Source organism: Drosophila serrata, unplaced genomic scaffold (genome assembly GCF_035046125.1).
Source record: "Drosophila serrata isolate PLE 108 unplaced genomic scaffold, ASM3504612v1 contig_228, whole genome shotgun sequence".
Taxonomy (NCBI): Eukaryota; Metazoa; Arthropoda; class Insecta; order Diptera; family Drosophilidae; genus Drosophila; species Drosophila serrata.
The window spans coordinates 730,791-755,438 of record NW_028257126.1 but is presented as its reverse complement, the minus strand read 5'-3'; the positions used below and the strand labels follow the sequence as shown (position 1 = coordinate 755,438).

Here is a 24,648-nt window from a genome sequence, read left to right as displayed (position 1 = left end):
AGAGTTATAATTGTTGCTATAGTAAAACAACATTTCCAAATTACTTATAATTTTGATTATCAGACGAGATTTAACTTTTTGTTTCGTTATTATGCAAGAATTCCTCTTGAGGTATCTAAATTGGAAAGTGCAAAGTGGGGATCAACATATAAATTATTCACAATCACTTAAAAATAAATTAAATGCCCATATTTTCCGTTTTTTCCTCAATCTGATGTTTTTATAGAAGCACTTATTTTATATATTTAAATTGTTTAAAAGTGGTGGAAACTCGGCATCATCAACGATATGAACTGGTTTCAATATATTTACCAAACGATAGAAAATGTCGATGTATCGACTGCGGAGCTTCCACCCCTAATTATTTTGTTTTGGTTTTCGTCGGGATTTTAAACAGCAAAATCAGGCATGGCCGATGATCCTGAGGAACCAAGCAAGGTACACGCTACAAAGAAAAATGGGGAAAGTCCCAGGGGCGTCCAATTTAAAGAAATATCACTACTTATCTGACCTTTGCAGAGCTTCTTTATCTTTGGCCGCGATGTGTCGCAAATACCGTGCTTTCGTAACAGTTTTCTCTATGGAATCAGCGGTGGAATCGGCATCGGCGTGCTGACATTCCTGGGCACCTCCCGCACCCACCTCTCCACGCATGTTGGCTTTGGGTCTTTCTTTTGCGGAACGATCGTATACTGGATGGCCTGCAGGTAGATGGATTGACACAATATACACCCCTCGACCCGTGCTAATTGTTTTTATCTTACAGGTATCAGTGGTCGGCGAGGAGGTTTGAGCAAACGCAGTTACGGGAGGCTATGCGCCGTCAAGCACAATACGAGGGCACAGAAGTCGAGCGGGATTTAGATCTTAAGTCTGCGTAGCATAAGTTCCTCACATGTCAATGCTAATTGATGTCTATGTTGTTACCCGAGGATTCAGGTATTCAATCCACAATTGTAAAAACCGCTTTGTTACCAAACAGCTTTATAATAGATTCTAAGTGAAATCTTACTTTGAAGTTAATCATCGAGAATTTTTTATTTTGCCTATATAAGCAAGGGGGATGAAGAAATGTTTGGAAAGACATCTAGGCTTATGCATCGTCTATCAATATGGTACAACGGATATTTGTAGAAGGTTATAATGCCTTGATAAGGTGATTATTTCCTTAAATTGAAACCTGAAAAGATCATCTAATTTTTGCAAATGGAAAGTGCACACAAAAAATTTTGTGTTTTCGAAGTTAGCCTCATTTCTTGATGATTAAGTAGAGCAGTGAAGTAGTAAAAAAATAGGAATCAAGAAACAATACTCACGCATTTATTGATGAATTATATGGTTTATAAATTATGTATATAAATTTATAATTATCCAGAAAAATATGATTAAAAGACGTTATAAATTTTTCAATTATATACTTACACTTTTCCTGTTGCCTTTTTAAATGTTTGTACTTAACTTTTGTTGTTCGGTTGAAATTTGTTGTAATATTAACTGCTTAATCACCTAACCTAGAACATTTTTCCAAAAATTTTAGTTAAGAATCTTCTTATCAGAGATTATGGCTTTCCACAGTTGCTTTATTACTAACACTGATATAATCTGGTTAAAAATCTATAAAAATTATACAAAATATATCTACACTTTCAGGAAAAACACAGCCCGATACCATATTCATTCAAAATCAATGTATAATCCATGTATGAAAACGAGATAAGAATGAAGGCTGGGAATTCAAAGGTACCTAAGGATCCTCCCATATGCACATATGTTCAAGATATTGAAAATAATAACAGAAACCCAGAGGAGGAGATCCTGCTGTCAGTTCAGCGGAGCTGTCAGTGAGGGGTCTTATCTCAAAGTAAGTGCCTTAGTCCGTTTCTCCGACACTGGCACGCTCATTTCGTATTCGTTAACGGCTCGAAGCGGTTGTGTATTTCGGCGGGCGCACTGACTGTCTCGGGACAAATTTGAAAACTTGTTTTTGTATTACATTTATAAGACACTCCCATTCCTACATATATGTACATGTTAGTGACCCGTAATTGCAGGCCCGTACATTTTTATAGTCATTGAAACCGACGCGATTACGACAATGTCTAGCAATCAAGCAACTTCGGTATTGGTATTTTTTGTGAATGGAAAAAAGGTACTGAAAGATACTTAGATAAGTTGCGTGTTGTAGTATCTTAAGAATTTCGGTTAATCGATTTTATCAAGTTTTATGGTCTTAATTGAACAATTGAAGGAAACTGCTTATATATTCTATATAATTGAATGTGTGTCGATTTCGCAGCCCACTTTATTTTTATTTATTGAGGAGCGCTGATAACAATTGACCCCGTAGAAATAGGGGAGCGTTGTTCGCTTGTGGCCCCTTATCATCTTATCAACACATCAAGCAATTTTACATTGCATTGGGATCAGTTTCACAGGGAGCTCTCACTGTCTATTGCGTATTTTTGCCAGATGATAACGAGACACATTCCAAAAATACTATCTGACTTTACAATGTTTACATTGTTACGCGTCTAAAGTTATAGCCAGCCCTACTATCTAGATAATACCAGACACATGGGGCAACTGGTGTTGGCGCACGGCAGCAATTAAAGTTCTTAATTTAACGCCTCATAAGTGGAGTCATAATAAATAACCGGCTGTTTGTCGAGCCGGTATTTTGATAGTACTATATAGAGCACTTTATTGCCACAGGGCTGGGCAGAGACACATGTTCAAGTTTTACAAGTCAAGTACTACGAATCGAAACTGATATTATGGCTTTAAGCGTTAACAACTTACAAATTGAATTGAGTGACTGTTTTATAATTGAAATATGGATTATCGGAGATACTCCGAATAAAATGGTCAACATTAATTTTATTCACGTATTCGTATTCTATTCTTATTGCATGACAACGTACCGAGTGGGGAGATCGTTCTAAATATACTTAAGATACGTATGTACATACATATATGTATATGCATTTGGGTCTTATCTTCAAAACAGTTATGTGACATTTTTAGATAAATAAATAGAATATGGTTTTGTGTTTATAAAAAGTTATATACAGTACTATATAACGATTATTAAGCAATTAGACCTCCCTTGTTTTTAATTCCACTTTCCTTCAGTTATAGCACTTAATGGATAATTTTAAACCAAGCCAAGACCGAGTTAACTTTCTTCCTTGTTTCAGGTGATCGAACCTAGTCCGGATCCAGAATGTACGCTGCTCACCTACCTTCGCGACAAGCTCCGGTTGTGTGGCACTAAGTTGGGATGCGCAGAGGGCGGATGCGGCGCCTGTACCGTAATGGTGTCACGCCTGGAGCGTTCTGATAACAAGATCCGTCACCTGGCGGTCAACGCCTGCCTCACGCCCGTGTGTGCCATGCATGGATGCTCAGTGACGACGGTGGAAGGCATTGGAAGCACCAAGACTCGCCTGCATCCGGTCCAAGAGCGTCTGGCCAAGGCTCACGGTTCGCAGTGTGGTTTCTGCACTCCAGGTATAGTGATGTCCATGTACGCTCTCCTCCGCAATGCAGAGAAACCCTCAATGCGGGATCTGGAGGTGGCATTCCAGGGTAACTTGTGCCGCTGCACTGGCTACCGACCCATACTGGAGGGCTACAAGACCTTTACGAAGGAGTTTGCCTGTGGAATGGGCGACAAGTGCTGCAAGGTTAGTGGCCAGGGATGTGGATCCGATCCTGCCACGGATGACAAGCTCTTTGAGCGCAGCGAGTTCCAGCCCTTGGATCCCAGCCAGGAACCGATCTTTCCACCCGAACTTCAGCTGAGTGAGGCCTACGACTCTGAGAGCTTAGTCTTCAGGTCCCAGAGGGTGACCTGGTTTCGTCCGACCACTCTGGCAGAGCTCCTTCAGATTAAGGCCCAGCATCCTTCAGCCAAAGTGGTAGTGGGAAACACGGAGGTGGGCGTGGAGGTTAAGTTTAAGCACTTCCTCTATCCGTATCTGATCAACCCCACCCAGGTGAAGGAATTGCTTGAGGTGCGAGAGTCCCGAGACGGCATCTACTTTGGAGCCGCTGTCAGTCTGATGGAGATTGATGCTCTCCTCAGAGAGAAGATCCAGCAGCTGCCTGAGGCAAGCACGCGCCTCTTCCAGTGCACCGTCGACATGCTGCACTATTTCGCCGGCAAGCAGATCCGTAATGTCGCCTGTCTGGGGGGCAACATAATGACCGGCAGTCCCATTTCCGACATGAATCCTGTGCTCTCAGCGGCGGGCGCTCGACTTGAGGTTGCGAGCTTTGTGGATGGCGAGCTACGAAGGAGAGTAGTTCACATGGGAGAGGGCTTCTTCACCGGATATCGGCGGAATGTTATAGAACCCCAGGAAGTTCTCCTCGGCATCCACTTCCAGAAAACTACTTCCGATCAGCATATGGTGGCTTTCAAGCAGGCCAGGCGAAGGGACGACGACATAGCCATCGTTAATGCTGCTGTAAACGTGCGTTTCAACGAGAAGTCCAATGTGGTGTCGCAGATTTCAATGGCCTTCGGTGGCATGGCTCCCACAACGGTACTAGCCCCCAAGACCTCTCAGCTGATGGCTGGACAAGAGTGGAACCACCAGTTGGTGGAGCGAGTGGCGGAGAGCCTGTGCACGGAGCTGCCCTTGGCTGCCTCTGCTCCTGGCGGGATGATTGCCTATCGTCGAGCATTGGTAGTAAGCTTGTTCTTCAAGTCCTTCCTGGCCATTAGTCGAAAGTTGATGGACGCTGGGGTCATTTCCTCCTCAGCCTTATCGGAGGAGGAACAAAGTGGTGCCGATCTATTTCACACTCCTGTCCTCAAGAGTGCTCAGCTTTTCGAACGGGTCTGCAGCGACCAGCCCCTCTGTGATCCCATTGGCAGACCCAAGGTCCATGCTGCAGCTCTGAAACAGGCCACAGGAGAGGCCATCTACACGGACGACATACCCCGCATGGAGGGGGAGCTGTACTTGGGATTTGTTTTAAGCACCAAAGCAAAAGCTAAGATAACCAAGCTCGATCCTAGCGAAGCCCTTGCCTTGGAAGGAGTCCAGCAGTTCTTCTCCTATAAAGATCTAACAGAACACGAGAACGAAGTGGGACCCGTGTTCCACGATGAGCACGTCTTTGCCGCCGGCGAGGTCCACTGCTATGGACAGATTGTAGGCGCCATTGCGGCGGATAACAAGGCTCTGGCCCAGCGAGCTGCTCGAATGGTGAAAGTGGAGTACGAGGAACTGACGCCAGTGATCGTGACCATCGAGCAGGCTATCGAGCACGGATCGTATTATCCAGATTATCCACGTTTCGTCACCAAGGGAAATGTGGAGGAAGCTTTAGCAAGGGCAGAACTAACCTTTGAAGGCAGCTGTCGGATGGGCGGACAGGAGCACTTTTACCTAGAAACCCACGCGGCTGTGGCTATTCCCCGGGACAGTGACGAACTGGAACTCTTCTGTTCCACCCAGCATCCTTCGGAAGTGCAAAAGTTGGTGGCTCACGTAACGTCCCTTCCAGCCAACCGGGTTGTGTGCCGAGCCAAGCGCCTGGGGGGAGGATTCGGTGGCAAGGAGTCGCGGGGCATATCGGTGGCACTTCCGGTGGCTTTGGCCGCCTATCGGATGGGTCGTCCCGTCCGCTGCATGTTGGATCGGGATGAGGATATGCTGATAACAGGCACCAGGCACCCGTTCCTATTTAAATATAAGGTGGGCTTCACCAAGGAGGGTCTGATCACGGCCTGTGACATTGAGTGCTACAACAACGCTGGCTGGTCCATGGACTTGTCCTTTTCGGTGAGTGCTTTTACTAAGTCCGGGAGTTTCTCTCTCTGATATCTCTAATTTTTCAGGTCATGGAGCGCGCCATGTACCACTTCGAGAACTGTTACCGAATTCCCAACGTCCGTGTGGGTGGATGGGTGTGCAAGACGAACCTTCCGTCTAATACGGCCTTCCGAGGCTTTGGCGGTCCGCAGGGAATGTACGCCGGGGAGCACATAATCCGGGATGTGGCTCGGATCGTTGGTCGCGATATGCTAGATGTGATGCGACTTAATTTCTACAAGACTGGAGACTACACGCACTACAACCAGCAGTTGGAGCACTTCCCCATCGAACGTTGTCTGACGGATTGCCTCAAACAGTCGCGGTACACCGAGAGGTGCAAGGAGATAGCCAGCTTTAATGAGAAGAACCGGTGGCGCAAGCGAGGGATAGCGGTGGTGCCCACCAAGTACGGCATTGCCTTTGGGGTTATGCACTTGAATCAAGGCGGCTCCCTGATCAACATCTATGGCGATGGATCCGTGTTGCTCTCGCACGGCGGCGTTGAAATTGGCCAAGGTCTAAACACGAAGATGATTCAGTGCGCTGCCAAGGCACTGGGCATCCCCCTGGAACTTATTCACATAGCCGAGACCGCCACAGATAAAGTACCGAATACCTCGCCCACGGCGGCGAGTGTGGGATCGGATATCAATGGGATGGCGGTGCTGGATGCCTGCGAGAAGCTGAACAAGCGGTTAGCCCCCATCAAGGAGGCACTGCCTGGAGGCACCTGGAAGGAGTGGATCAATAAGGCTTACTTCGACCGGGTTAGTCTCTCTGCCACCGGGTTCTATGCTATGCCAGGGATCGGCTACCATCCCGAAACGAATCCCAGTGCCCGCACCTACAGCTACTACACAAACGGCGTGGGCGTTAGTGTGGTGGAGATCGATTGTCTGACCGGGGACCATCAGGTGCTCAGCACGGACATTGTTATGGACATCGGATCGAGTTTGAATCCGGCCATAGATATTGGGCAGATCGAGGGAGCTTTCATGCAGGGCTATGGACTCTTTACGCTAGAGGAGCTAATGTACTCGCCGCAGGGCATGCTTTACTCGAGAGGCCCGGGCATGTACAAGCTGCCAGGGTTTGCAGATATACCCGGCGAGTTCAATGTTAGCCTGCTGACCGGATCACCCAATCCCAGAGCTGTTTACTCCTCTAAGGTAAGACAACTCTGAATCTGAAGAGTCACAAGCATTCAATTGAATTATTTTTCTTTAAACAACAGGCCGTGGGGGAACCACCACTCTTCATTGGATCCTCTGTCTTCTTTGCCATCAAGGAGGCCATTGCAGCAGCTCGCAAGGACCAGGGTTTGACTGGTGACTTTTACTTAGAGGCACCCTCTACCTCGGCCCGCATTCGCATGGCTTGTCAGGATAAATTCACCAATTTGGTATGTCCTTAAGCATAAATGCAGGAATATACAAAAGAATAAAGTACTAACCATTTACTTTGTATATACAGCTTGATGCTCCCGAGGCAGGAACTTTTACTCCATGGAACATTGTGCCCTAGAACAACGGTTCATTTGTTTTTGACTATTGTTAAATATTGCTAAATATTATCGACAACTATTAATTAACAGTGAATAGTTAAAACTTCAGCTGTTAATAAACTTGACAAACGATTTTATCCTTTTTAAGAGATTAAATATGCCGCAGTGTGAAAGCATTCCTAGCTAATAAAGTTTGCATAAAAATTAAAACTGTCATTTAAATTTTAAAAATTATATACATATATGAACCACAAATTCAACAGATCAACCTCGTGAAGAGTAACGTGTGTACCAAGCTGTAGCTTAAAACACAAGTTTTCGGCGAGCATCTCACCTCTCATTCGCAATCGTACGTCGACGAGGCAAGACGTGAAAGATGAGCTCTCTACACGGCTGGCTTCTTAAGTATTCAATAGTCTTGACATCGATTATTCATTCTGGGAAATCGCAAAACTATTTATATAATGGATATATTTCACCCTCCTCTTGGACTGGTGTAGCATCATATCCTGCTCAGGTTTCGATTGATGGCTATGGTAATTGCCAGGCCCACGATCGACCCTTATCTGGACGATGCGTAAGGTACAGGGATTGCATAAGTGCCATAAGGTCAGCCCCTCAAGTAACGCCATTACTCTGCCCATCGCCATGGCCTGAGCAACTGGTATGTTGTCCACACGGGGGCTATGTGGTGCAGACGCCCAGACTTCGTAAGAGCGAGGAAGGTGCGTATGGATAGGTTTTTGTGGTCTGGATATAAAGAAATCACGTTCCCATATTTTGGCAGCCTGCTTGAACGCTTACCCAAGGGGGCATCATAAGCGACGTCGTCGTCGTCGCCGTCACAGTAATAATTCTAATCAAGACCAATTAGAGGTGGTTGAGCCAACTATCCAGCGACGCAATCAGAGCGACAATTTCTTGGTCGGTGGTAGACTCACCCTAGCAAATGAGTATCCATATATGGTGAGTATTTCCTACTTGAAAATAGCACAGATTGAAAATCTACATCATCTGCAGTGTGCCTTGGGCTGGCCATCCCGCACCGACAGATGGATTCAAGGGCCGAAATTCGCTAGACGCAGGTACACCTTTAATTGTGGCTGCGTCATGATTTCGGCACGGTTTGCTCTAACGGCCGCCCACTGTGCCAACGTCGGCGGGTAAGAAATAACAACAGTTGTCCCCAGTCGCTCGAATACCCGAAATGCTAATGACTTTCCTAAAATTAACAGGGAATCCCCTTCTGTGGCATTGATCGGAGGCGGTGACTTGAACAGCTCCCGCGATCAGTTAATCGAAATCAGACATATAACCAAGCACCCGGACTTTGACGAGGAGAGTCTAACCAACGACCTGGCTGTGGTCAAACTGGCCAGGAGATCCAACAATGACATAGCCTGTCTATGGAATCACGACTCCTTGCCAGAGAGTCCGTTGACTGCCCTGGGGTATGGGCAAACCAAGTTCGGTGAGTCTATATTGCAATGAACAAATACATAAATTCAACAGAGAAAAGAATAGTTAAACAATAAATTATAAGAACACAAAAACAAATGACCAGTTCTTATATGTATGAAGCCTTCCACAGTGGTTCTTTAATATCATGATTTATTCAACAGCTGGTCCTCACTCCAATGAACTGCTGCAAGTGATGTTGTATCCCTTGGACATTCATCAATGTCAGAGATTTATGGAATCCAATGACAAGCTGAAAAACGGACTAGGACCCGGTCATCTCTGTGCGGGTGATTACTCGGGCAACATGGACACCTGTCAGGTGAGTGTATATATAACTTTTATTATGGAAAAGATGCTACTAAAATGCATGAATAATAAAACTCTATTCATTCTTTAGTCTTTAAAATTCTTCATATTTGTTTGTATTTTTATACTTAAAAACCCAACCAATTTAGGGTGATTCTGGGGGACCCTTGCTATACCATCAACATTTGCGTCACTATCACCAAACACGAATACCTTATGTAGTGGGAATCACTTCCTTCGGAGGAGCCTGCGCCACTGGACAACCCGGGGTTTATGTGCGGATCAAACACTACCTTCAGTGGATAGAGGAACAGGTGTGGTCATAACCCAGTATTCAGAAACATTTATATTAATAAAGTTCTTATTATTAAGCTTATGCGATTAGGTTGAACATTTCTCCGAACATTAATCATTAAATTAAATGCATTAAAAGTATATAAGCTTGGAGGAAGAGCTATTGAATCAATTTAATTAGTGTTTTAAAATATTGTATTTAATATATATTTTGTTATTAAGGCCTTAATGCTGCTTAAAGGCAATCTTCTCTATCCAATCCAAATAACTGTATATCTTGGTATAAACACCCGGAGCATTTGGGGCGGCACAAAATTTCCCGAACGAGGTGATGCCCACCACGAAGGCCACGCAGTTGTACTCCGGCAGAATGGCATGGATGGGACCGCCAGAGTCCCCCTGGCAGGTGTCTCTGCCACCGAGTAGGTATCCTGCGCAGAACTGGCCATCGATAATCCCGCGCGGCAGGCGTCGCTCCTTTTGGTAGATCTGCTTGCAGCGCATCTGGGGGATCACGTCGAGGTTCACCTGTCTCAGGGTATTCGACTTGGTGCCCAGGAACTCCGTCCGTCCCCAGCCGGCAGCCACCACACTCGGAATCTGTAGCTCCGGCACTTGCCACAGGCAGGCGGGACGCACCTGGTCCGAAAGTTTGGCCCTTCTGGTGAGCTTTAGCAGAGCTATGTCGTGGTAGTAGGCGGAGGAGCGGTACTTGGGGTGCAGGATGATGATGAGGATCTTAATGTCCTGCTGGGCAGCGCTAGTCTCGTTCAACTGCCGCGCCCCCAGGCGAACCATATCCGGCGGCTTGCTGCTGGATCACAGGGATGTCTGTAGTTGTGACCCCTTCGATATACGCACTTACCTACCCGAGGTGGCGCAATGGGCGGCCGTGAGCACATACAGTTCGCTGACCAGGGTTCCGCCACAGCCCCACTTGATGTCGATGTCCTTGGCCTGGCCGATGCCCTGGGTCCACCCCAGGGCGGCCATGTGTGGGAAAAGTCCGTGTCGTGTTGGAACACCTCCGACGATCAGCGGCACACTGGGAACACACTGCTTGCCGGAGAATGTACGTCCGGTGTCTGCCAGTTGAAGGCGTCTGGTGGCAGCATTGTACTCCTGGCATTCTAGGACAAACAGTAAACAATTCCCATTACTATTTCCACCCGTTGTGGGGACACTTACTGGTGGCACTTATTCGCTGAGCCAGGACATGCTTGTCAGCCAAAGGGCAGCACACAACGGGCACGTTGTTCCGATGCGTGCATATGTCGATGCGAGTGCCATGCACACGATACTCCCGGATCACGTGGAGGCACTGATAGGCTAGGATGCAGTAGCCACTCCGTCCATCGAAGCTCCGTCGACAGAAGGCACCCTCACGGTATTCCGCGGCGGCTGTCGTCCTCTCCTCGGTCGACTCATCATCAAACTTTAAGTAGCTTTCCCCTAACTCCATGTCTTGATCTTCCACATCCTCACCCTCGCTAGGCCCCTGCTCCGGCTCTCTCCACATCTCGGGTATTGAGTACTTGGTGGTCTGGTAGTTGGTCATTTCGAAGGCATTAAGAGCTGCATTAATGGAAGTGTTTGTAAAGTGATCTCGGGAAGCAGGCATTAATATCCACTTACCCTCAAGGCGATGAGCCCCTAGGAGCAACAGCAGGCAGGTCAAATGAAAACTCATGAAAATTACTCTCGTCATAATCCGAACCTTTGGGGGCTGACAATAGATTTTCCTGTGCACATTTTAATGAGAATAATTGCAAGAATGCAATGTGAAATATTTACAAGCTTTTTGTTTGGTGAACACCTTAAGCAGAAGTAAAACCACTGAACTTTAGTATGCTGCTATGGATAACATGCACTGAAGAACTTTGTTCAAGTCGTAGGCTCAAAGCTTAAAATAGAAAAACTTTGAGAGAACATTTATTTGCTTTGCTTTTAAAAACAAACGGTTTTGCAGATGAAGGTGTTTAATACAGGGGTAGCTTTTTAGCTTTAGAATCTTGTTTTATTTTCAAAGAGATGTTGGACAAAATTGTAAAGAAATCCGATGCCAATATTTACTTAAAGTAATATTTATAATTCAGCTGTAAACTAATTGTATACCCCCCATCGATTGAAGCCAGTTCTTGAAAGTTTCACTTACATATTTATATAGTCCGAAAACACAGACACACAGATATCCGAATAATTAGACGGATATACGTATCTAGCTAGATCGATTCGGCCTTTGACACTGATCTATATGCGGTCAGAACAAGCCCTTAGTCATAACTATAATACTCAGGCAAAGTATAAGAAAAGTATACAAATTCTCTTTTCGTGAAAGACTTTAACATATTAAGTCTAAGCTTTTGCTCTTTAAGTCTCTTTTCCTCTCTGTCTCTTTATTACCATCGAAGGAATGTCTCTTAAATATATTAATATTTAAATTAATAAATTATATTTGAATAATAACAATTGCAACAAGTTAAAAAAATATCATCTAAAAACCAACTTAAGAAATTAAAAATGAAATTGGTCAAAGCGGCATTTTTGCTTGAATAACCTAAAGATATGATCATCTTCTGTGAAGCAACAGTACAAAATTGAAGTAAAACGTGAAGACTTGTCCCGCCAGCTTTTTTGCTTTAAAAAACTAATAATTTTTCAAATTAGGTACTTATAATTTTGTGGGTATTTTATTTCCTGGCACAAATATGGAGAAAGAAATGCCTTTAAATAAATTAATGTCATATTTTTATGATTTTATTAATGACTACTGATTATCAAACTCGCTGAAGTAATTTGGCCACACTATAGACGCAATCCAGTCGATGTAGGACGACACGCGTGTATAAACTCCTACAAGACTCCAGGAACATAATTTAAAATTCTTGATATGTAATAAGAGGACAAACCTGGGAATTCACTGCGACAATAGGCGCCATAAGATGTGATGCCCACCAGGTAATAGCGATAGCGCCTTCGGCTGCGGTGGCGGCGATGTCGACGCTCCAAATTCAGCTGAAGAGGTCCTCCAGAATCGCCCTAATTCAGATGTTCCGTTTAATATTAAGATTCTCTTATTGAAATGAATTTAATTGAATTTCTCACCTGACAGGTATCACGATTTTTCTCGTAGTCATGAGCACAAATCTGGCTTGAAAGAATTCCCTGCGGAGAACTCTCGTCGGCGGGAAGACTGCTATTGCACTGATCTGTTGGCACCACCGACAGATCCAATTCCGTGAGGACGTTGGTTTGGGGCTGGGCAAATCCTGTCGAGCCGTAGCCCATGGTGTGGAGCTTGCCATATGGAATTTCGTCCCTTGGCCAGAGTCGGACTGGCTTCACAAACCAGGTGTATTCCACGGGTCGGTTTAATTGGATCAGTCCGATGTCATGGTAGTTCAGAGAAGAATTGTACAATGGATACAAATAAATCTGCGCCACACGACGCCTTTGTGGGGCAACATCATTCTCCCACTCCTTCAGTTTGATATCCCCGATCTTCACCACATCGGGAGCGGTGCTGGGTCATGTAAGGGAGGTAGTTTATCATGAATCTTAATAATCTACATAATTATAAGGTAGTTTATCATGAATCTTAATACACATCAAGTTCTTTGGTATGATACTTAAGATACTAAGGGGGCTTACTTTATTTAAGGTTTTTGTTTTGTTTGCGTTGAAATATAGGAGTTCCATCAGGATCTTAGGAATACTTATAAAATTACTCAAGTTGGTTTTTACCACCTTCCTAAAGAGGTTTGAATTATAAACAAGTATGAAAGTGTAACTTACTATATGATACCCGGTACCGAAAGCAATGTTAAACTAAAATGAACATGACTTAAATGAATAATAATGCTAAGAAACATGTTGCAACATCTAAATAAATCAAATGCTTCTAGGGACATGTTGAGCAACACTAATTAGTGTTGCTAACAAAAGTACATGTTGCTGAACTTCACCCCGAATGTATTATTTAAGCGGAGTCACAGTATCTCATGATTTTTGAGGTGGAATACATATAAGAATATATAAACTTTGTGGGCTTGGAGATGCTTTCGGTACATTCTCGGTTATCACAAAGCTTTAATACCCTTGTACCCTTTGTACTATATGATGAAATATTATGTTTAGTCCCCTGAAAACTGAGTGAAAGTGGAAGCTTACCCGTGAGTTGTGAGACAGTGAGCGGCCGTGAGCACAAAATACTCATTAGGCTTCCGCCGCACTTGTAGTCGATCTCGCGGTTCTCATTACGGAATCCCAGAGCGGCCTAAGAGATAAAGTGGTAAGAGAATCCATGAGCATGAGAGAGGCTTGAGTTCGGCTCCAAAACTGTTATCAGATGGCAGGGCTTTGATTTGCCAGTCGACTTTAAGCGTGTTTTGGCGTTTCCCCGATTCCGGTTTTGTGTGATTTTTTGTGTTTATTTATTTATTTTTTCAGTTTATTTAATTTGTTTGGAGTGCATCTCCGTCTACTGACCATGTGTGGGTACTGTCCGGGCGCCACAATCGAACGACCATTGAAATCGTCGTGCAAATCCTCTGCCTCAGCCGTTTTATTGTAGTTGTCCGTGTCCACCTTTTGCTCTGTGCTCAGGAATATGTTTTGAAAGTTCTTATGGTAACCGGGCGGCGGACGATGTGGGTTCCATTGGCGGTGACCTTGGTGTCGTCTCCGAGGCGGGGGTGGACCTCCTGGACAACCGGGCGGCGGACCAGGCGGAGGTGGACCTGGAGGCGGGGGTCCATCTGGGCGCTGACCGCAGGGTGGCGGCGGGGGTCTATAATATCCGTAGTTGTTAAAATAACCCGGCGGCCATTGACTTTCGTAACCGTTGTCATAGTTGTTGTAGTTGCTGTAGTCCCACCTGCTTGGCTCCGGCTCGGGATTGGGGAATACCCACTGTCCGACGTTCCCGTTCCCGTTGCCATTCGGTCGCTGTCCCTTCGCTTGAACCTCGCACGAGAGCAAAGAAACCGCGACCAAAACAAACAAACAAACACTTTTCAAATCTGCCATCTGTGGGTAGAGGAGGTCTTTCTCGTTTGACCGATTTCATTCGACTGGGATGTTTTCTTCGAAATGAGGGGCATAGCAGGCAAACAGTTTTATTGAAATTCATACGAATTTATAATTGAGCACCCTCATTAATTATTAAAAATCATTAAACAAAAAAATAGCCAGTGAGAGTCGAGGGTGTCTTTGGAGACAGTGGCGAGCCGAAAATTGTTGTCTCATTTAAAGTTATTTAAATAAATTACCAAATTTCACGCAAACTTTAGAAATGTCAATACAAAAGGAAACTTTGAGGCACAGTTGCCCGCGAGTATTGTTTACTTACATATAAGACTATTAAAATGTAATAAACAAAATGAATAATACATTCTTGTATTTAGCTTTTCATGTCTTAATTCGCAATTAAATGAAAAGTGACAGAACCGACCGTCTTGTTGTGTAGAAATCGAAGAGCTTCATTAAAATATCCATATGACATAAGGAACATCCTGCTTTAAAGGCAGAGTGATGCCTTTTTCCAAGTAACTTTGGTTCAATATAAAATATAAGCTATCCATAAATTTGAAAATAATAGACGGTTGGCATGACAATACTGTTGGTTGCTAGGTGCCGTTTAAAAGAGAAATATATTATTTAATCAATATTGTAAATTGTCTTTAATTTATAATATTTAGTATGGTTGGCAAAAGCAAAAAGAAGCGAAATAGCAAGGACTCTACATCCAGCAATGCTGGAAGTGGCGAGGGTGAGGAGAAGAAGAAGAAAGAGGGTGGCGGTGGCAAGAAGAAAGGTGGCATGGGAAAATCCATAGGTTGCGACATCTTCAATGACGCGGCCATGGAAAATGCGTACTATGTGTGCCACAATGTCCAGGTGAGATGGAAATTCATCTTTTATTAAATTTTTAAAATTTATAATAAAAAATTGTTTTTAAGGATGTTCTTAAATCAAGAGGATTCGCTTGGCCAGATGGACAGAAAAAGAAAAAGAAAGGAAAACGTTAACATATTTAAATAACATTCGAATAATCGTGGTGATTTATACAAGTATATTCAAAGTATTTTTGTGTAAATTAATATGTTGATTGATAAGAATTTTTTGAGTGTACAAGCAATATTCAATCTCGAATTAGAATTCTAAGAAAAGAATTTAAGAAATAAAAAATCTATAAACAAACAAATAAATCTAACCCTAACACTATGACATATTATGTCTTATTCGTAATAAAACAAGCCATATTCGATCGCAATAACTTTTGATTCCAGAATAACAAATAGTGCTTGGAGTTAGAAGTAGGTGCCAGACAAATAGTCAAATTTCAAATTCATCTTTTGTAAAAAAAAATTTACTGACAGGGAGAAATCATCAAATTGGCAGCATTCAATTTAGTGGCATGCAAAATTATAAAATAATTTAGAGCCAAAATGGTCAAAATACCTGCTATTGGCATCGATTTGGGGACAACCTATTCCTGTGTGGGCGTGTGGCAGAACAACAAGGTGGAGGTCATTGCCAATGACCAGGGAAATCGGACCACGCCCTCCTATGTGGCGTTCAACGATACGGAGCGCCTTATTGGCGATGCGGCCAAGAATCAAGTGAGGCAGTTTGAACTTGTCTTGCTTTAAACAAAGCTAAATCCTTAAAAACTCCTCCACAGGTCGCCATGAATGCCAAGAATACGGTGTTTGATGCCAAGCGCCTGATTGGTCGCAAATTCGACGACCCAAAGATCCAGGAGGACTTGAAGCACTGGCCCTTCAAGGTGATCAACGACAAGGGCAAGCCCAAAATCGAGGTGGAATACAAGGGGGAACGCAAACGCTTTGCTCCGGAGGAGATTAGTTCGATGGTTCTGACCAAGATGCGCGAGATCGCCGAAATGTATTTGGGCGGAAAGGTTAAGGACGCCGTGATCACGGTGCCGGCTTACTTCAACGATAGCCAACGGCAGGCTACCAAGGATGCGGGCTCCATTGCGGGTCTTAATGTGCTAAGGATCATCAACGAACCCACGGCTGCTGCCTTGGCCTACGGACTCGATAAGAACCTCAAGGGAGAGCGCAACGTACTCATATTCGACTTGGGTGGTGGCACATTCGATGTTTCCGTTCTGACCATCGATGAAGGCTCCCTGTTTGAGGTGAAGGCCACGGCTGGAGATACCCATTTGGGGGGTGAGGACTTCGACAATCGGATGGTCAACCACTTTGCGGCGGAGTTTAAGCGCAAGCATAACGCAGATATCAAGGGCAATGCCAGGGCATTGAGGCGTCTGCGGACAGCCTGTGAAAGGGCTAAGAGGACCTTGTCATCCAGCACAGAGGCATCCCTGGAGATTGATGCTCTACACGATGGCACCGATTTTTATTCAAAGATCTCGCGTGCCCGCTTCGAGGAGCTTAACATGGATCTCTTCAGGTCCACTATGCAGCCGGTGGAGCGAGCCTTGAGCGATGCCAAAATGGACAAGAAGGCCATCCACGATGTAGTGCTAGTGGGAGGCTCCACGCGAATCCCGAAGATACAAAAACTCTTGCAGGATTTCTTTAATGGCAAAACCCTAAATCTTTCCATTAACCCCGATGAAGCGGTGGCCTACGGAGCGGCGGTGCAGTCTGCTATTCTCTCGGGCGTGGGTAGCTCTAAGATCCAGGATCTGCTTTTGGTGGACGTGACTCCCTTATCGCTGGGGATCGAAACTGCCGGCGGTGTGATGACCAATTTGGTGGCCCGCAACGCTAGGATTCCCTGCAAACATCAGCAGATCTTCACCACATACAGTGACAATCAAGACACGGTGACCATTCAGGTCTACGAGGGCGAGCGGGCGATGACGAATGATAACAATCTCCTGGGCACCTTTAATCTCTCGGGGATTCCCCCGTCCCCCAGGGGAGTGCCGCAGATCGAAGTCGCTTTTGACCTGAACACTGATGGCATCCTGCATGTAACTGCCAAGGATAATAGCACCGGGAAGTCCGAGAAGATCACAATCACTAATGACAAGGGAAGGCTATCTAAGGCGGAGATAGACCGCATGCTATCCGATGCTGAGAAGTACAAGGTGGAGGACGATCGTCACCGGGAAAGAGTTCAGGCCAGGAACAACCTCGAAGGATATATTTACGCCTGTCGCCAGGCCGTCGACGAGGCACCAGCCGGAGTTCTTACCGAGGCCGAGCGCTCGAAGGTGCGCGAAAAATGTGCCTCCGAATCATCGTGGCTGGATAAGAACTCTCAGGCAAAGAAGGAGGTGTATGATCAGCATCTGAAGGAGTGCCAGCACGTGTGTAGTCCCATAATGACGAAAATCCATGGCGGCGCAGGACAGAAGCCCAAGAAATCTGGTAGTGGCGTAAGATCACGTCCCACTGCGAATAAGGTGAAGTAGTATCTAGTAACTATTCTAAATTGTTTAGTTTTTGAAATTATACATGTATGTTAAGTATATATTTTCGGTAAGAAAATACAAGTATGATTTTAAAACTTGTTTGTGGCGTAATTTCGAAATTAATTGAGCTTTTAAGGGTAGATCCACCTACTCCTGATCGGCCAGCCATATATCAGATGTGCAATCGCCACCAGGGTAACGCATTTCATGAGGCAAACCAGGACCATAGGGCTCATCCTTAAAATCCACCAAAAAGTCCTCATTCAGGGACATACCTCCATTCACCGTATCCACATCGATCTGGACAATGTGTCCGCCCTTCGAGACCATTTCGGGGTAAAACTAAAATAAATATTGGGTTAATAACCATGAACAATTAAGAGATTTCCGAGGAACTCACCTGCTTATCCCATGGAGAATATAGGGATGACGAGACATACAAACGCTTGCCGTCCAAAGAGAGCTGCATCATTTGAGGTCCACCCTCTAATCGGCGACCCTTCACATATCGAGCTGGAGGCCTCTCCTTTAGTTCCTTATCCTCCTTTACAATCACATTGGGCAAGTCACTACATATGGCACCTCCAAGGAAGAGCTGCCCCGTGAGTTTGGGATTCTCGCAGTCGGTGATATCGTATTGCCTGACATCTCCGTGCCGCCAGCAATTGACGTACAGGAACCTGTCATCCAATGATATGATAATATCCGAGATCATACCGCCCATGTCCTCTGCCTTTCCATTGCCAGTATCCACTAGCTTGCCTGGAATATCAATCACTTTTTTTGCCTCGAACTCGTCGGAATCCGGCTTCTTTTTGAAGTGGAACACCTTGGCATTTAAAGCGCAGCCAACGAATCCCTCCGCCCGTTTTGGATCGTGCAGGAAGCGAATCTCCAGCGGTGTAATGCCATCCGCTCCCAGATCGATGGTCTGGTATAGAGTCTGAGTGGACCATTTGTAGAAGTTAAGCCGACAGCCATACTGGGTCATATCCTCCAGATCGCTGTGCCTCCAGCCACTAAAGAAGGTATATAACTTAATGCTGAGCTTGAATTCATAGCATTTTTTACTCACCGTCGCCATTTATTTGGGGCTCCCCACTCTGAAGACACCATAACATCAAAATACGGCTGATACCAAAAATCGTAGCCGCACAATGCCTTCTTGTCGCCCTTGGTCCAGGTGCCAATGCAATTGAAGTCGGAATCAAAGAGGATAAAGTCCCCCTTGGCGTATCCTCCAGCATCGCCCATGACGGATATCATGATATTTCCATTGGCCAAGCAGTGAGTGGTATGTGGAGCAGTCACATTGTGGCTCTTCAAAACGTCGCCATCAATGGTCTTAATGATCTCTGGCTTCCGGGGATCTGTGACCACATCGAGTATATAGATGAAGTCCGAGTTTAGAGCAGGCAGCACCAGTCTATCCCTTTTCGGCACTGTCTCAGCCTTCTCGTCAACATAGTAACAACTGGAGCAGGCATTCCAGCCAGAGTGATGCAGCTCGTCTCCCTTTCGATTGGTAAAGGTACGGTGAACTACCTACACGGAAAAAAACAAATAAAAATTTAACATAATAATGTTATACTTTTTTCTGTGGTACATATTTATATTTCTTTTTAAGAACTATTACACTAACTTTTTTGTCAGAGTTCTACGTAACTTAAACTAAAGCTGACAGCTAATTAATCTTAAAAACAAGTCGGAAACAATTCTATATGTACGAGTTTTTAATTTTTTGTCAAGTTGACTGTTAATTTCGTTACTTTGTCCATAAAAACAATCTTCAGCTACGTGGGGTTCATAGGGGTTTCATGTAGAAAATCTCTCTACAGCTTTTGTTATCTCTCAGCCAAGAGCGTAGTTAGGAATTTATACAAAAGGGGGCATATTTTTGTTTTAGATAATAAACTCCTGTTTTTGCTTATATTTAATAATAACTACAACAAATTCTAAGTTTATATTAAAATAATATAAACAATTTAGTTAGGTGTCTATGTGCAGTTTTTGTTAGAGATAGCGCACTTACCTGACAGTAGGTGGGGCTCTCTGGATCCACGTCCACCGTGGATAGATAATCGCCATGGGGCTCGTCCAAGTTGGGTTGAACTGTTACCGTGTAGAGAAGCTTCTCCCGGGGACCATTCTTCATAGCATCCAGAGGGGTTGCGTAACCCGGACCACGGCAGCAGGCTAAGAAATATTTAATTATCAATTAAGCTTGAGAATATCAACTAACCCTAGAGGTGTGTCTACGAATTCACTTACATTTCATCGACATAACTTGGCGGTTGTTGTGGAACGAAGAACAGCAGCGAAATGAGCATCAGCCGATGTTCAGAATGAGCTTTATACTGCCGCTCTCTTGCGGCCTTTAAATAATAATAAAGCCAAAGAGAGCCGGTCACCCGGCACTCTTATCAGGAATACTAAGTAGTTTGGACGGCTACGCGAGTATAAAGTATATACAAACTATATGCCCAATCGTACATATATGTATGAATGTGTGTATATATATTTAGAATAAATTGAACTCTTTTTGTTTTGAACTGCTGCCGATTTAAGTTGACGATAGTTGATACGGCCTGGCACAAAGATCTTGCTCTCACTTCGAGCCCAAGTCGATCAAAACACTAGCCAACAAAATCTTTTTTTAAGTTCCAGAATTTTGTATTGGTCTTTTGGAACTATTCGGATTTAATATTTTAAATCAAGTTTACCAATCAAGTTTAACAAATAGTTCACTTTAAAATCCTTTTAAGTCGATATATAGATTTTTAAGAATTGTAAGAATCCTTATATTTAGAGTGTTATAGGTTTTAAACTAAAACAAACATTTCCCCTTTATATTAAATATAAATACTCTCTCTCATTTATTTGCGGCTTGAAAGGGCACCTAAAGGATCAGTCAGCACTTAAAGCTCGTCATATATACAAATCTTGACTTTAGAAAGAGTCCTTTCTGTATTACATTTTTATCGGTTACTGACATTCAAATTTGATTTATTTTGGTTTAATGAGCCTCATTAACTTATCACTAGCCAAACGATATTGATAAAGTCAGTACGTTACCTAGGCGCTATCACATTCAGTTGACCTAGGCCAAGAAACGACTGTTGTCATGTTACGTGACTTGTACATTATTTTTATACCCTTGCAGGGTATTATAATTTCAGTCAGAAGTTTGCAACGCAGTGAAGGAGGCACCTCTGACCATATAAAGTATATATATTCTTGATCAGGATCAACAGCCGAGAAGATCTTGCCATGTCCGTCTGTCCGTCTGTCCGTTTCTACGCAAACTAGTCTCTCAGTTTTGAAGCTATCTGAATGAAACTTTGTAGTTAGCCTTCTATATTCTTTCACTCGTATATATGCCGGATCGGACGACTATATCATATAGCTGCCATAGGAATGATCGGAAAATTTTTACAAAAAAAATTATAGCATTTTCATTTTTTAACAGAATTTGATAAAATTTGACATATAGCCATTTTATTATACAATTAAAAATGATAATTTTTTTAGTTTTCAACAGATTTTCATCAAATTTAAGGTATAGCCATTTTATATTAGTCTCAAATTTTGTGTCAAATTTCATGGAAATCGGACGACTATATCATATAGGTGCCATACAAACGATCGTTTGAAGTAGAGGAAAAATGCAAATCTGTGAATTTAAAACTGTAAACAAAATAAGTATTGTAGAATGAAATGAAAGCAGGTATTACTTCATTGTTTTTTTTAACACAAATATATATAATTTATATTGTATGGATTTCTAGTCATAGAAGTTCTATCTGCAAGGGTATATAAACTTCGGCGTGCCGAAGTTAGCTTCCTTTCTTGTTTCTTGTTCGATTTGTTATTTTTTAATGTTCTTTATTTAGTAATAGATTACTAGAGTTTTAGGGCTACTTCTTGAGAGAAAGGCGCACGGGCACTCCCGCCTTAGGCAACAGGGTCAATCCATGCAATGCGAACTCAATCTCCTGCTTCTCCTTTCTTACTTCCAGATCGAAATTTGACAGAATCTTGGCTAATGCTAACTTTACATTCAACTTCCCCATCCGGGCTCCTGGAATATAGACAAAATAGGAACGACGTGATAAAAAATTCTAATTATGTCATGAAAATATGTAAATATTTCCTTACCTATGCAGTGGCGGGGTCCGTCGCCAAATCCCATATAGGCAGCCTGATTGTAGTTTCCCTCCAAAAAGCGTTCCGGCTGATAGCTGAGCGGATCAGGAAAAAGCTCGGCATCCCTATGCAATCCCATAAGGGAGATCACTATTGGTGTGCCCTTCTTGATCACCAGATTGCTATCCGGAACTGGAAAGTCTTGGGTGCAAACTCGGTTTAGGATAGGCAGAGCGGGATATTTGCGGGTGGTTTCTGCAAGACAAATTCAATTGTAACATAGCCTAAATTAGTTTCCTTCAAAAACTTACCCATCACACAGGCATCCAAGTACTTCATAGCCGAAAGGGCATCATAGGTCAGACCGCCGTGCTGCTCGATGGCCTGGAGCACATCCTCCTGCGCCTTAGCCAGCGCCTCTGGGTTTTGAGTGAGCTCGTAGAGAGTAAAGGAAATGCCGGAGGCAGTGGTTTCGTGACCAGCACCGTAGAAAACGAAAAGCTGACCAGCAATCGGGTCTTTGGACATCGATTTCACTCCATGCTTGGCGCTCTCCGCCGACCAAACGGAATCATCTGTGCTGGTGTTTCCCTGATTGCGCAACTGAAGCAGAAGTTGCAGCATATCTTTACGAACAATGTTGTTATTTTCCCTGAGATCTACGATCCTGTTGGTCAGTTTTCGCATCATTTTAATGCCCTCCTGTTTCCATCCGATTCGCACGAAGAACTTCTCCATTCTGTAGAGTATTTGTGATCAAATATGGCTTATAAATGGGAATACCTAATATAAACTTACGCTGGATAAAGTACTAGGGCTATGCTGCGAATAATATCTTTTGATGTGTTTCGATTTATCCTTCTGCTGATTTCAATGAATTCGTTTTGGGGATCTGCAAAACTGTCTACATCCAGGCCAAAAATAGTCGAAGCAATAATATCTATGGCATAACTGGGGTGGAAAGAATAAAATCAATACATTTCCAGCGTGCACTGAGAGAAACAAGGCATTCCGCCAACTTACGTTCCCATGACGCTTTTCATATCCACCTCCTTGGTGCCGGACTGCTCTAGCTCCTTCCTCAAGTGGGCTAATAACTTGTCTCCGACAGAATTAGAGGTCTCAAACATGGCCTTCAGCTTGCCAGTGGTGAACGAGGGCGTCATCTTAGCACGCAGGTTCTTCCAGCCGGCACCCTCCATTTGGAATATTCCCGCCGACATGGGGTCATTCTCTTCGTCCACGTAGACTCCGCGATCGTGGAAGCTGGCAAAGTTCTTGACCAGCATGTCGTGGGCCAGGTGTGCATCACGGATCAGGAGGGCGGGCCTCAAGGTGAGATACATGCCGACCACCGGCCCCTTCGTCGAGTTGTACAGATCTTGGATGGCCCTGCCATAGCATTGCTTTTTCTGCCATACGGAGTCTAGAACACCGAAGGGGATGTTAACACCCGCAGAGGGAAACCCCTTACGGTCCCAATAGCTGAAGGTCCACTTAAGATACACATACAGCAGGGTGACGGCTGTGAACAGGAGCACTACTCCGATCATGGTTCTTATCGTCAGCTTTTTTACCAAGTCAATTCAAAACTAACTAACTAACGGACTCGGACTGCGCTTTTATATTTGCCTAGAAGTTTGCGACGAAAGCGCCGTTTGGCAAACAATTTCGCCATTTCGTTGAATGATTAGGTTATCACTTGACTCCCATATAAACAAAGCCTCACGGGGCTGCGATTCCTAAAGAGGTTGGTTCGGGCTTCCCCAAGGCTCTGCGGTGTGAATGGTTGCCTCCTCAGTATGACATGGCGATTTAGCTGGCAGTTCTCTCTCTTGTGGCGTAAAAAAATGCCGATGAAGCATTATTCGCGAAGAGATAATGTTCCTCTCCGCTCCCTAGACAACACTGAGCCAAGTGTTGCAGCGAATCGCTCTGCTTGATAATGTCCCAGAGGCATTAGATCCACACTCTCTATATTCATTTGGCTGATGTAAAGTCTCTAAGTGACACAACCTTTTATCAATCTCAAATAGTCGAAAACTTAAAGTATTTGTCTCTAATATATTTAATAAGTCAGTAACCCAAAAAACTATGCTTTAGCTCCGAAAATGTTCGAAGGGAAACCACGAAAGAAACCACGTTTTAAGCGAAGAAAAAACTAACATCAGTAAAGGAACTATAGTTTCAAACATATACCGTACAACGAAATACAACTCTTGAGCTGAAGATTGTTGTACAGAAGATTGTTCAAATGAAGGTGGGAGTGATAGTACTGGGTACCAGGATATCGGTCCAGCAACGAAAATTAAAGTTAATCTTCCAACCAATATGAAAACCGTTTACTATGAAGCACTTGGAGAAGTATTACAACGAACTCAATAGCATTAGGCAAGCTCGTCTAGCCTTTAAAATAAATGTTTAATTCAAGACAAAGTATAACAAAAAATAAGAGCTGATCAAAATTCGATAATAACATATACCCCGTTTTCTTTTATTATTGCACTTTTAAAACACTTATATTTGTGTTGGCAGCAGGATGTTCCACAACAGTGTTCTTGCCTTTTCTTGTGCTCAGCCCCATTTTCTTTTTGTGTCGACATTTGCTGCTTGTTTTTGCCTTGTTAAATTTATGCTATTCGTAAATTAGACAGACATCACATACACCAGGTAAATTAACCATGTCC

At 43.8% G+C, this 24,648-nt stretch overlaps 9 protein-coding genes across 13 annotated transcripts; 5 read left to right on the top strand and 4 right to left on the bottom strand.

Annotated features, from left to right (window-relative positions):
- The first annotated feature begins 385 nt into the window (after positions 1-385).
- Positions 386-1,023, top strand: l(3)87Df (cytochrome c oxidase assembly factor COX20 lethal (3) 87Df). Its single transcript, XM_020957418.2, has 3 exons — positions 386-438; positions 520-707; positions 767-1,023. Exons 1-3 carry the CDS (start codon positions 409-411, stop codon positions 879-881), a joined length of 333 nt encoding a protein of 110 aa, XP_020813077.1. The 5' UTR covers positions 386-408; the 3' UTR covers positions 882-1,023.
- A 708-nt stretch (positions 1,024-1,731) lies between these two features.
- ry (xanthine dehydrogenase rosy) lies at positions 1,732-7,545 on the top strand. Its single transcript, XM_020957057.2, has 5 exons — positions 1,732-2,149; positions 3,198-5,798; positions 5,855-7,000; positions 7,066-7,233; positions 7,305-7,545. The coding sequence occupies exons 1-5, from the start codon at positions 2,096-2,098 to the stop codon at positions 7,353-7,355; spliced, it is 4,020 nt and encodes a 1,339-aa protein (XP_020812716.2). The 5' UTR covers positions 1,732-2,095; the 3' UTR covers positions 7,356-7,545.
- Positions 7,546-7,590: 45 nt separating this feature from the next.
- Positions 7,591-9,537, top strand: LOC110187969 (serine protease snk). Its single transcript, XM_020957489.2, has 6 exons — positions 7,591-8,060; positions 8,123-8,301; positions 8,356-8,498; positions 8,571-8,806; positions 8,958-9,115; positions 9,252-9,537. The coding sequence occupies exons 1-6, from the start codon at positions 7,712-7,714 to the stop codon at positions 9,426-9,428; spliced, it is 1,242 nt and encodes a 413-aa protein (XP_020813148.2). The 5' UTR covers positions 7,591-7,711; the 3' UTR covers positions 9,429-9,537.
- A 36-nt stretch (positions 9,538-9,573) lies between these two features.
- On the bottom strand, positions 9,574-11,575 carry snk (snake). 4 transcript variants are annotated; one of them, XM_086829924.1, is made up of 5 exons: positions 11,512-11,575; positions 11,032-11,138; positions 10,585-10,971; positions 10,262-10,526; positions 9,574-10,207 (listed from the first exon to the last, which is right to left on the bottom strand). In XM_086829924.1, exons 2-5 carry the CDS (start codon positions 11,102-11,104, stop codon positions 9,622-9,624), a joined length of 1,311 nt encoding a protein of 436 aa, XP_086686050.1. In that variant the 5' UTR covers positions 11,105-11,138; positions 11,512-11,575; the 3' UTR covers positions 9,574-9,621. The 4 variants fall into 4 exon arrangements, with proteins under 4 accessions (XP_086686050.1, XP_020812906.2, XP_086686051.1 ...); XM_020957247.2 differs by lacking the exon at positions 11,512-11,575 and having other exon boundaries at positions 11,032-11,282; XM_020957250.2 differs by lacking the exon at positions 11,512-11,575 and having other exon boundaries at positions 10,089-10,207; positions 10,266-10,526; positions 11,032-11,284.
- Positions 11,576-12,059: 484 nt separating this feature from the next.
- Positions 12,060-14,424, bottom strand: LOC110188076 (venom protease). Its single transcript, XM_020957627.2, is given in 7 exon segments — positions 12,060-12,249; positions 12,306-12,435; positions 12,502-12,919; positions 13,567-13,606; positions 13,609-13,672; positions 13,885-14,185; positions 14,273-14,424. Coding segments are annotated over 7 exon segments (1,191 nt in total). The 3' UTR covers positions 12,060-12,163.
- Positions 13,790-15,620, top strand: LOC110188077 (small lysine-rich protein 1). Of its 2 annotated transcripts, XM_020957628.2 has the most exons (3): positions 13,790-13,811; positions 15,096-15,294; positions 15,357-15,620. In XM_020957628.2, exons 2-3 carry the CDS (start codon positions 15,097-15,099, stop codon positions 15,423-15,425), a joined length of 267 nt encoding a protein of 88 aa, XP_020813287.1. In that variant the 5' UTR covers positions 13,790-13,811; position 15,096; the 3' UTR covers positions 15,426-15,620. The 2 variants fall into 2 exon arrangements, with proteins under 2 accessions (XP_020813287.1, XP_086686049.1); XM_086829923.1 differs by lacking the exon at positions 13,790-13,811 and having other exon boundaries at positions 14,538-15,294.
- Positions 15,621-15,625: 5 nt separating this feature from the next.
- On the top strand, positions 15,626-17,910 carry Hsc70-2 (Heat shock protein 70 cognate 2). The gene is made up of 2 exons (XM_020957625.2): positions 15,626-16,019; positions 16,082-17,910. The coding sequence occupies exons 1-2, from the start codon at positions 15,846-15,848 to the stop codon at positions 17,813-17,815; spliced, it is 1,908 nt and encodes a 635-aa protein (XP_020813284.2). The 5' UTR covers positions 15,626-15,845; the 3' UTR covers positions 17,816-17,910.
- LOC110188075 (methanethiol oxidase) lies at positions 17,860-20,220 on the bottom strand. The gene is made up of 5 exons (XM_020957626.2): positions 20,087-20,220; positions 19,848-20,011; positions 18,891-19,360; positions 18,216-18,834; positions 17,860-18,157 (listed from the first exon to the last, which is right to left on the bottom strand). The coding sequence occupies exons 1-5, from the start codon at positions 20,097-20,099 to the stop codon at positions 17,963-17,965; spliced, it is 1,461 nt and encodes a 486-aa protein (XP_020813285.2). The 5' UTR covers positions 20,100-20,220; the 3' UTR covers positions 17,860-17,962.
- Positions 20,221-21,679: 1,459 nt separating this feature from the next.
- Positions 21,680-23,752, bottom strand: LOC110187734 (putative cytochrome P450 6d5). The gene is made up of 5 exons (XM_020957190.2): positions 22,985-23,752; positions 22,760-22,912; positions 22,273-22,700; positions 21,974-22,216; positions 21,680-21,896 (listed from the first exon to the last, which is right to left on the bottom strand). Exons 1-5 carry the CDS (start codon positions 23,512-23,514, stop codon positions 21,733-21,735), a joined length of 1,518 nt encoding a protein of 505 aa, XP_020812849.2. The 5' UTR covers positions 23,515-23,752; the 3' UTR covers positions 21,680-21,732.
- Positions 23,753-24,648: the final 896 nt, after the last annotated feature.

Bases quoted from the DNA above. Each gene is read 5' to 3' on its own strand.
- LOC110187734 (XM_020957190.2), bottom strand. From the start codon at position 23,514: ATGATCGGAGTAGTGCTCCTGTTCACAGCCGTCACCCTGCTGTATGTG. The intron at 22,913-22,984 runs GTAAGTTGGCGG...TTTCCACCCCAG, and splicing joins ATGAAAAGCGTCATGGGAAC to TTATGCCATAGATATTATTG. The intron at 22,701-22,759 runs GTAAGTTTATAT...AATACTCTACAG, and splicing joins GCCCTAGTACTTTATCCAGC to AATGGAGAAGTTCTTCGTGC.
- LOC110187969 (XM_020957489.2), top strand. From the start codon at position 7,712: ATGAGCTCTCTACACGGCTGGCTTCTTAAGTATTCAATAGTCTTGACA. The intron at 8,061-8,122 runs GTGCGTATGGAT...ATATTTTGGCAG, and splicing joins ACTTCGTAAGAGCGAGGAAG to CCTGCTTGAACGCTTACCCA. The intron at 8,807-8,957 runs GTGAGTCTATAT...TTTATTCAACAG, and splicing joins GTATGGGCAAACCAAGTTCG to CTGGTCCTCACTCCAATGAA.
- Hsc70-2 (XM_020957625.2), top strand. From the start codon at position 15,846: ATGGTCAAAATACCTGCTATTGGCATCGATTTGGGGACAACCTATTCC. The intron at 16,020-16,081 runs GTGAGGCAGTTT...ACTCCTCCACAG, and splicing joins GCGATGCGGCCAAGAATCAA to GTCGCCATGAATGCCAAGAA.
- ry (XM_020957057.2), top strand. From the start codon at position 2,096: ATGTCTAGCAATCAAGCAACTTCGGTATTGGTATTTTTTGTGAATGGA. The intron at 5,799-5,854 runs GTGAGTGCTTTT...CTAATTTTTCAG, and splicing joins CCATGGACTTGTCCTTTTCG to GTCATGGAGCGCGCCATGTA. The intron at 7,234-7,304 runs GTATGTCCTTAA...TTGTATATACAG, and splicing joins AGGATAAATTCACCAATTTG to CTTGATGCTCCCGAGGCAGG.
- snk (XM_086829924.1), bottom strand. From the start codon at position 11,104: ATGACGAGAGTAATTTTCATGAGTTTTCATTTGACCTGCCTGCTGTTG. The intron at 10,972-11,031 runs GTAAGTGGATAT...CCATTAATGCAG, and splicing joins AGGGGCTCATCGCCTTGAGG to CTCTTAATGCCTTCGAAATG. The intron at 10,208-10,261 runs GTAAGTGCGTAT...GTGATCCAGCAG, and splicing joins CATTGCGCCACCTCGGGTAG to CAAGCCGCCGGATATGGTTC.
- LOC110188075 (XM_020957626.2), bottom strand. The intron at 19,361-19,847 runs GTAAGTGCGCTA...TTTTCCGTGTAG, and splicing joins AGAGCCCCACCTACTGTCAG to GTAGTTCACCGTACCTTTAC. The intron at 18,835-18,890 runs GTGAGTAAAAAA...TACCTTCTTTAG, and splicing joins GCCCCAAATAAATGGCGACG to TGGCTGGAGGCACAGCGATC.
- LOC110188077 (XM_020957628.2), top strand. From the start codon at position 15,097: ATGGTTGGCAAAAGCAAAAAGAAGCGAAATAGCAAGGACTCTACATCC. The intron at 15,295-15,356 runs GTGAGATGGAAA...ATTGTTTTTAAG, and splicing joins ATGTGTGCCACAATGTCCAG to GATGTTCTTAAATCAAGAGG.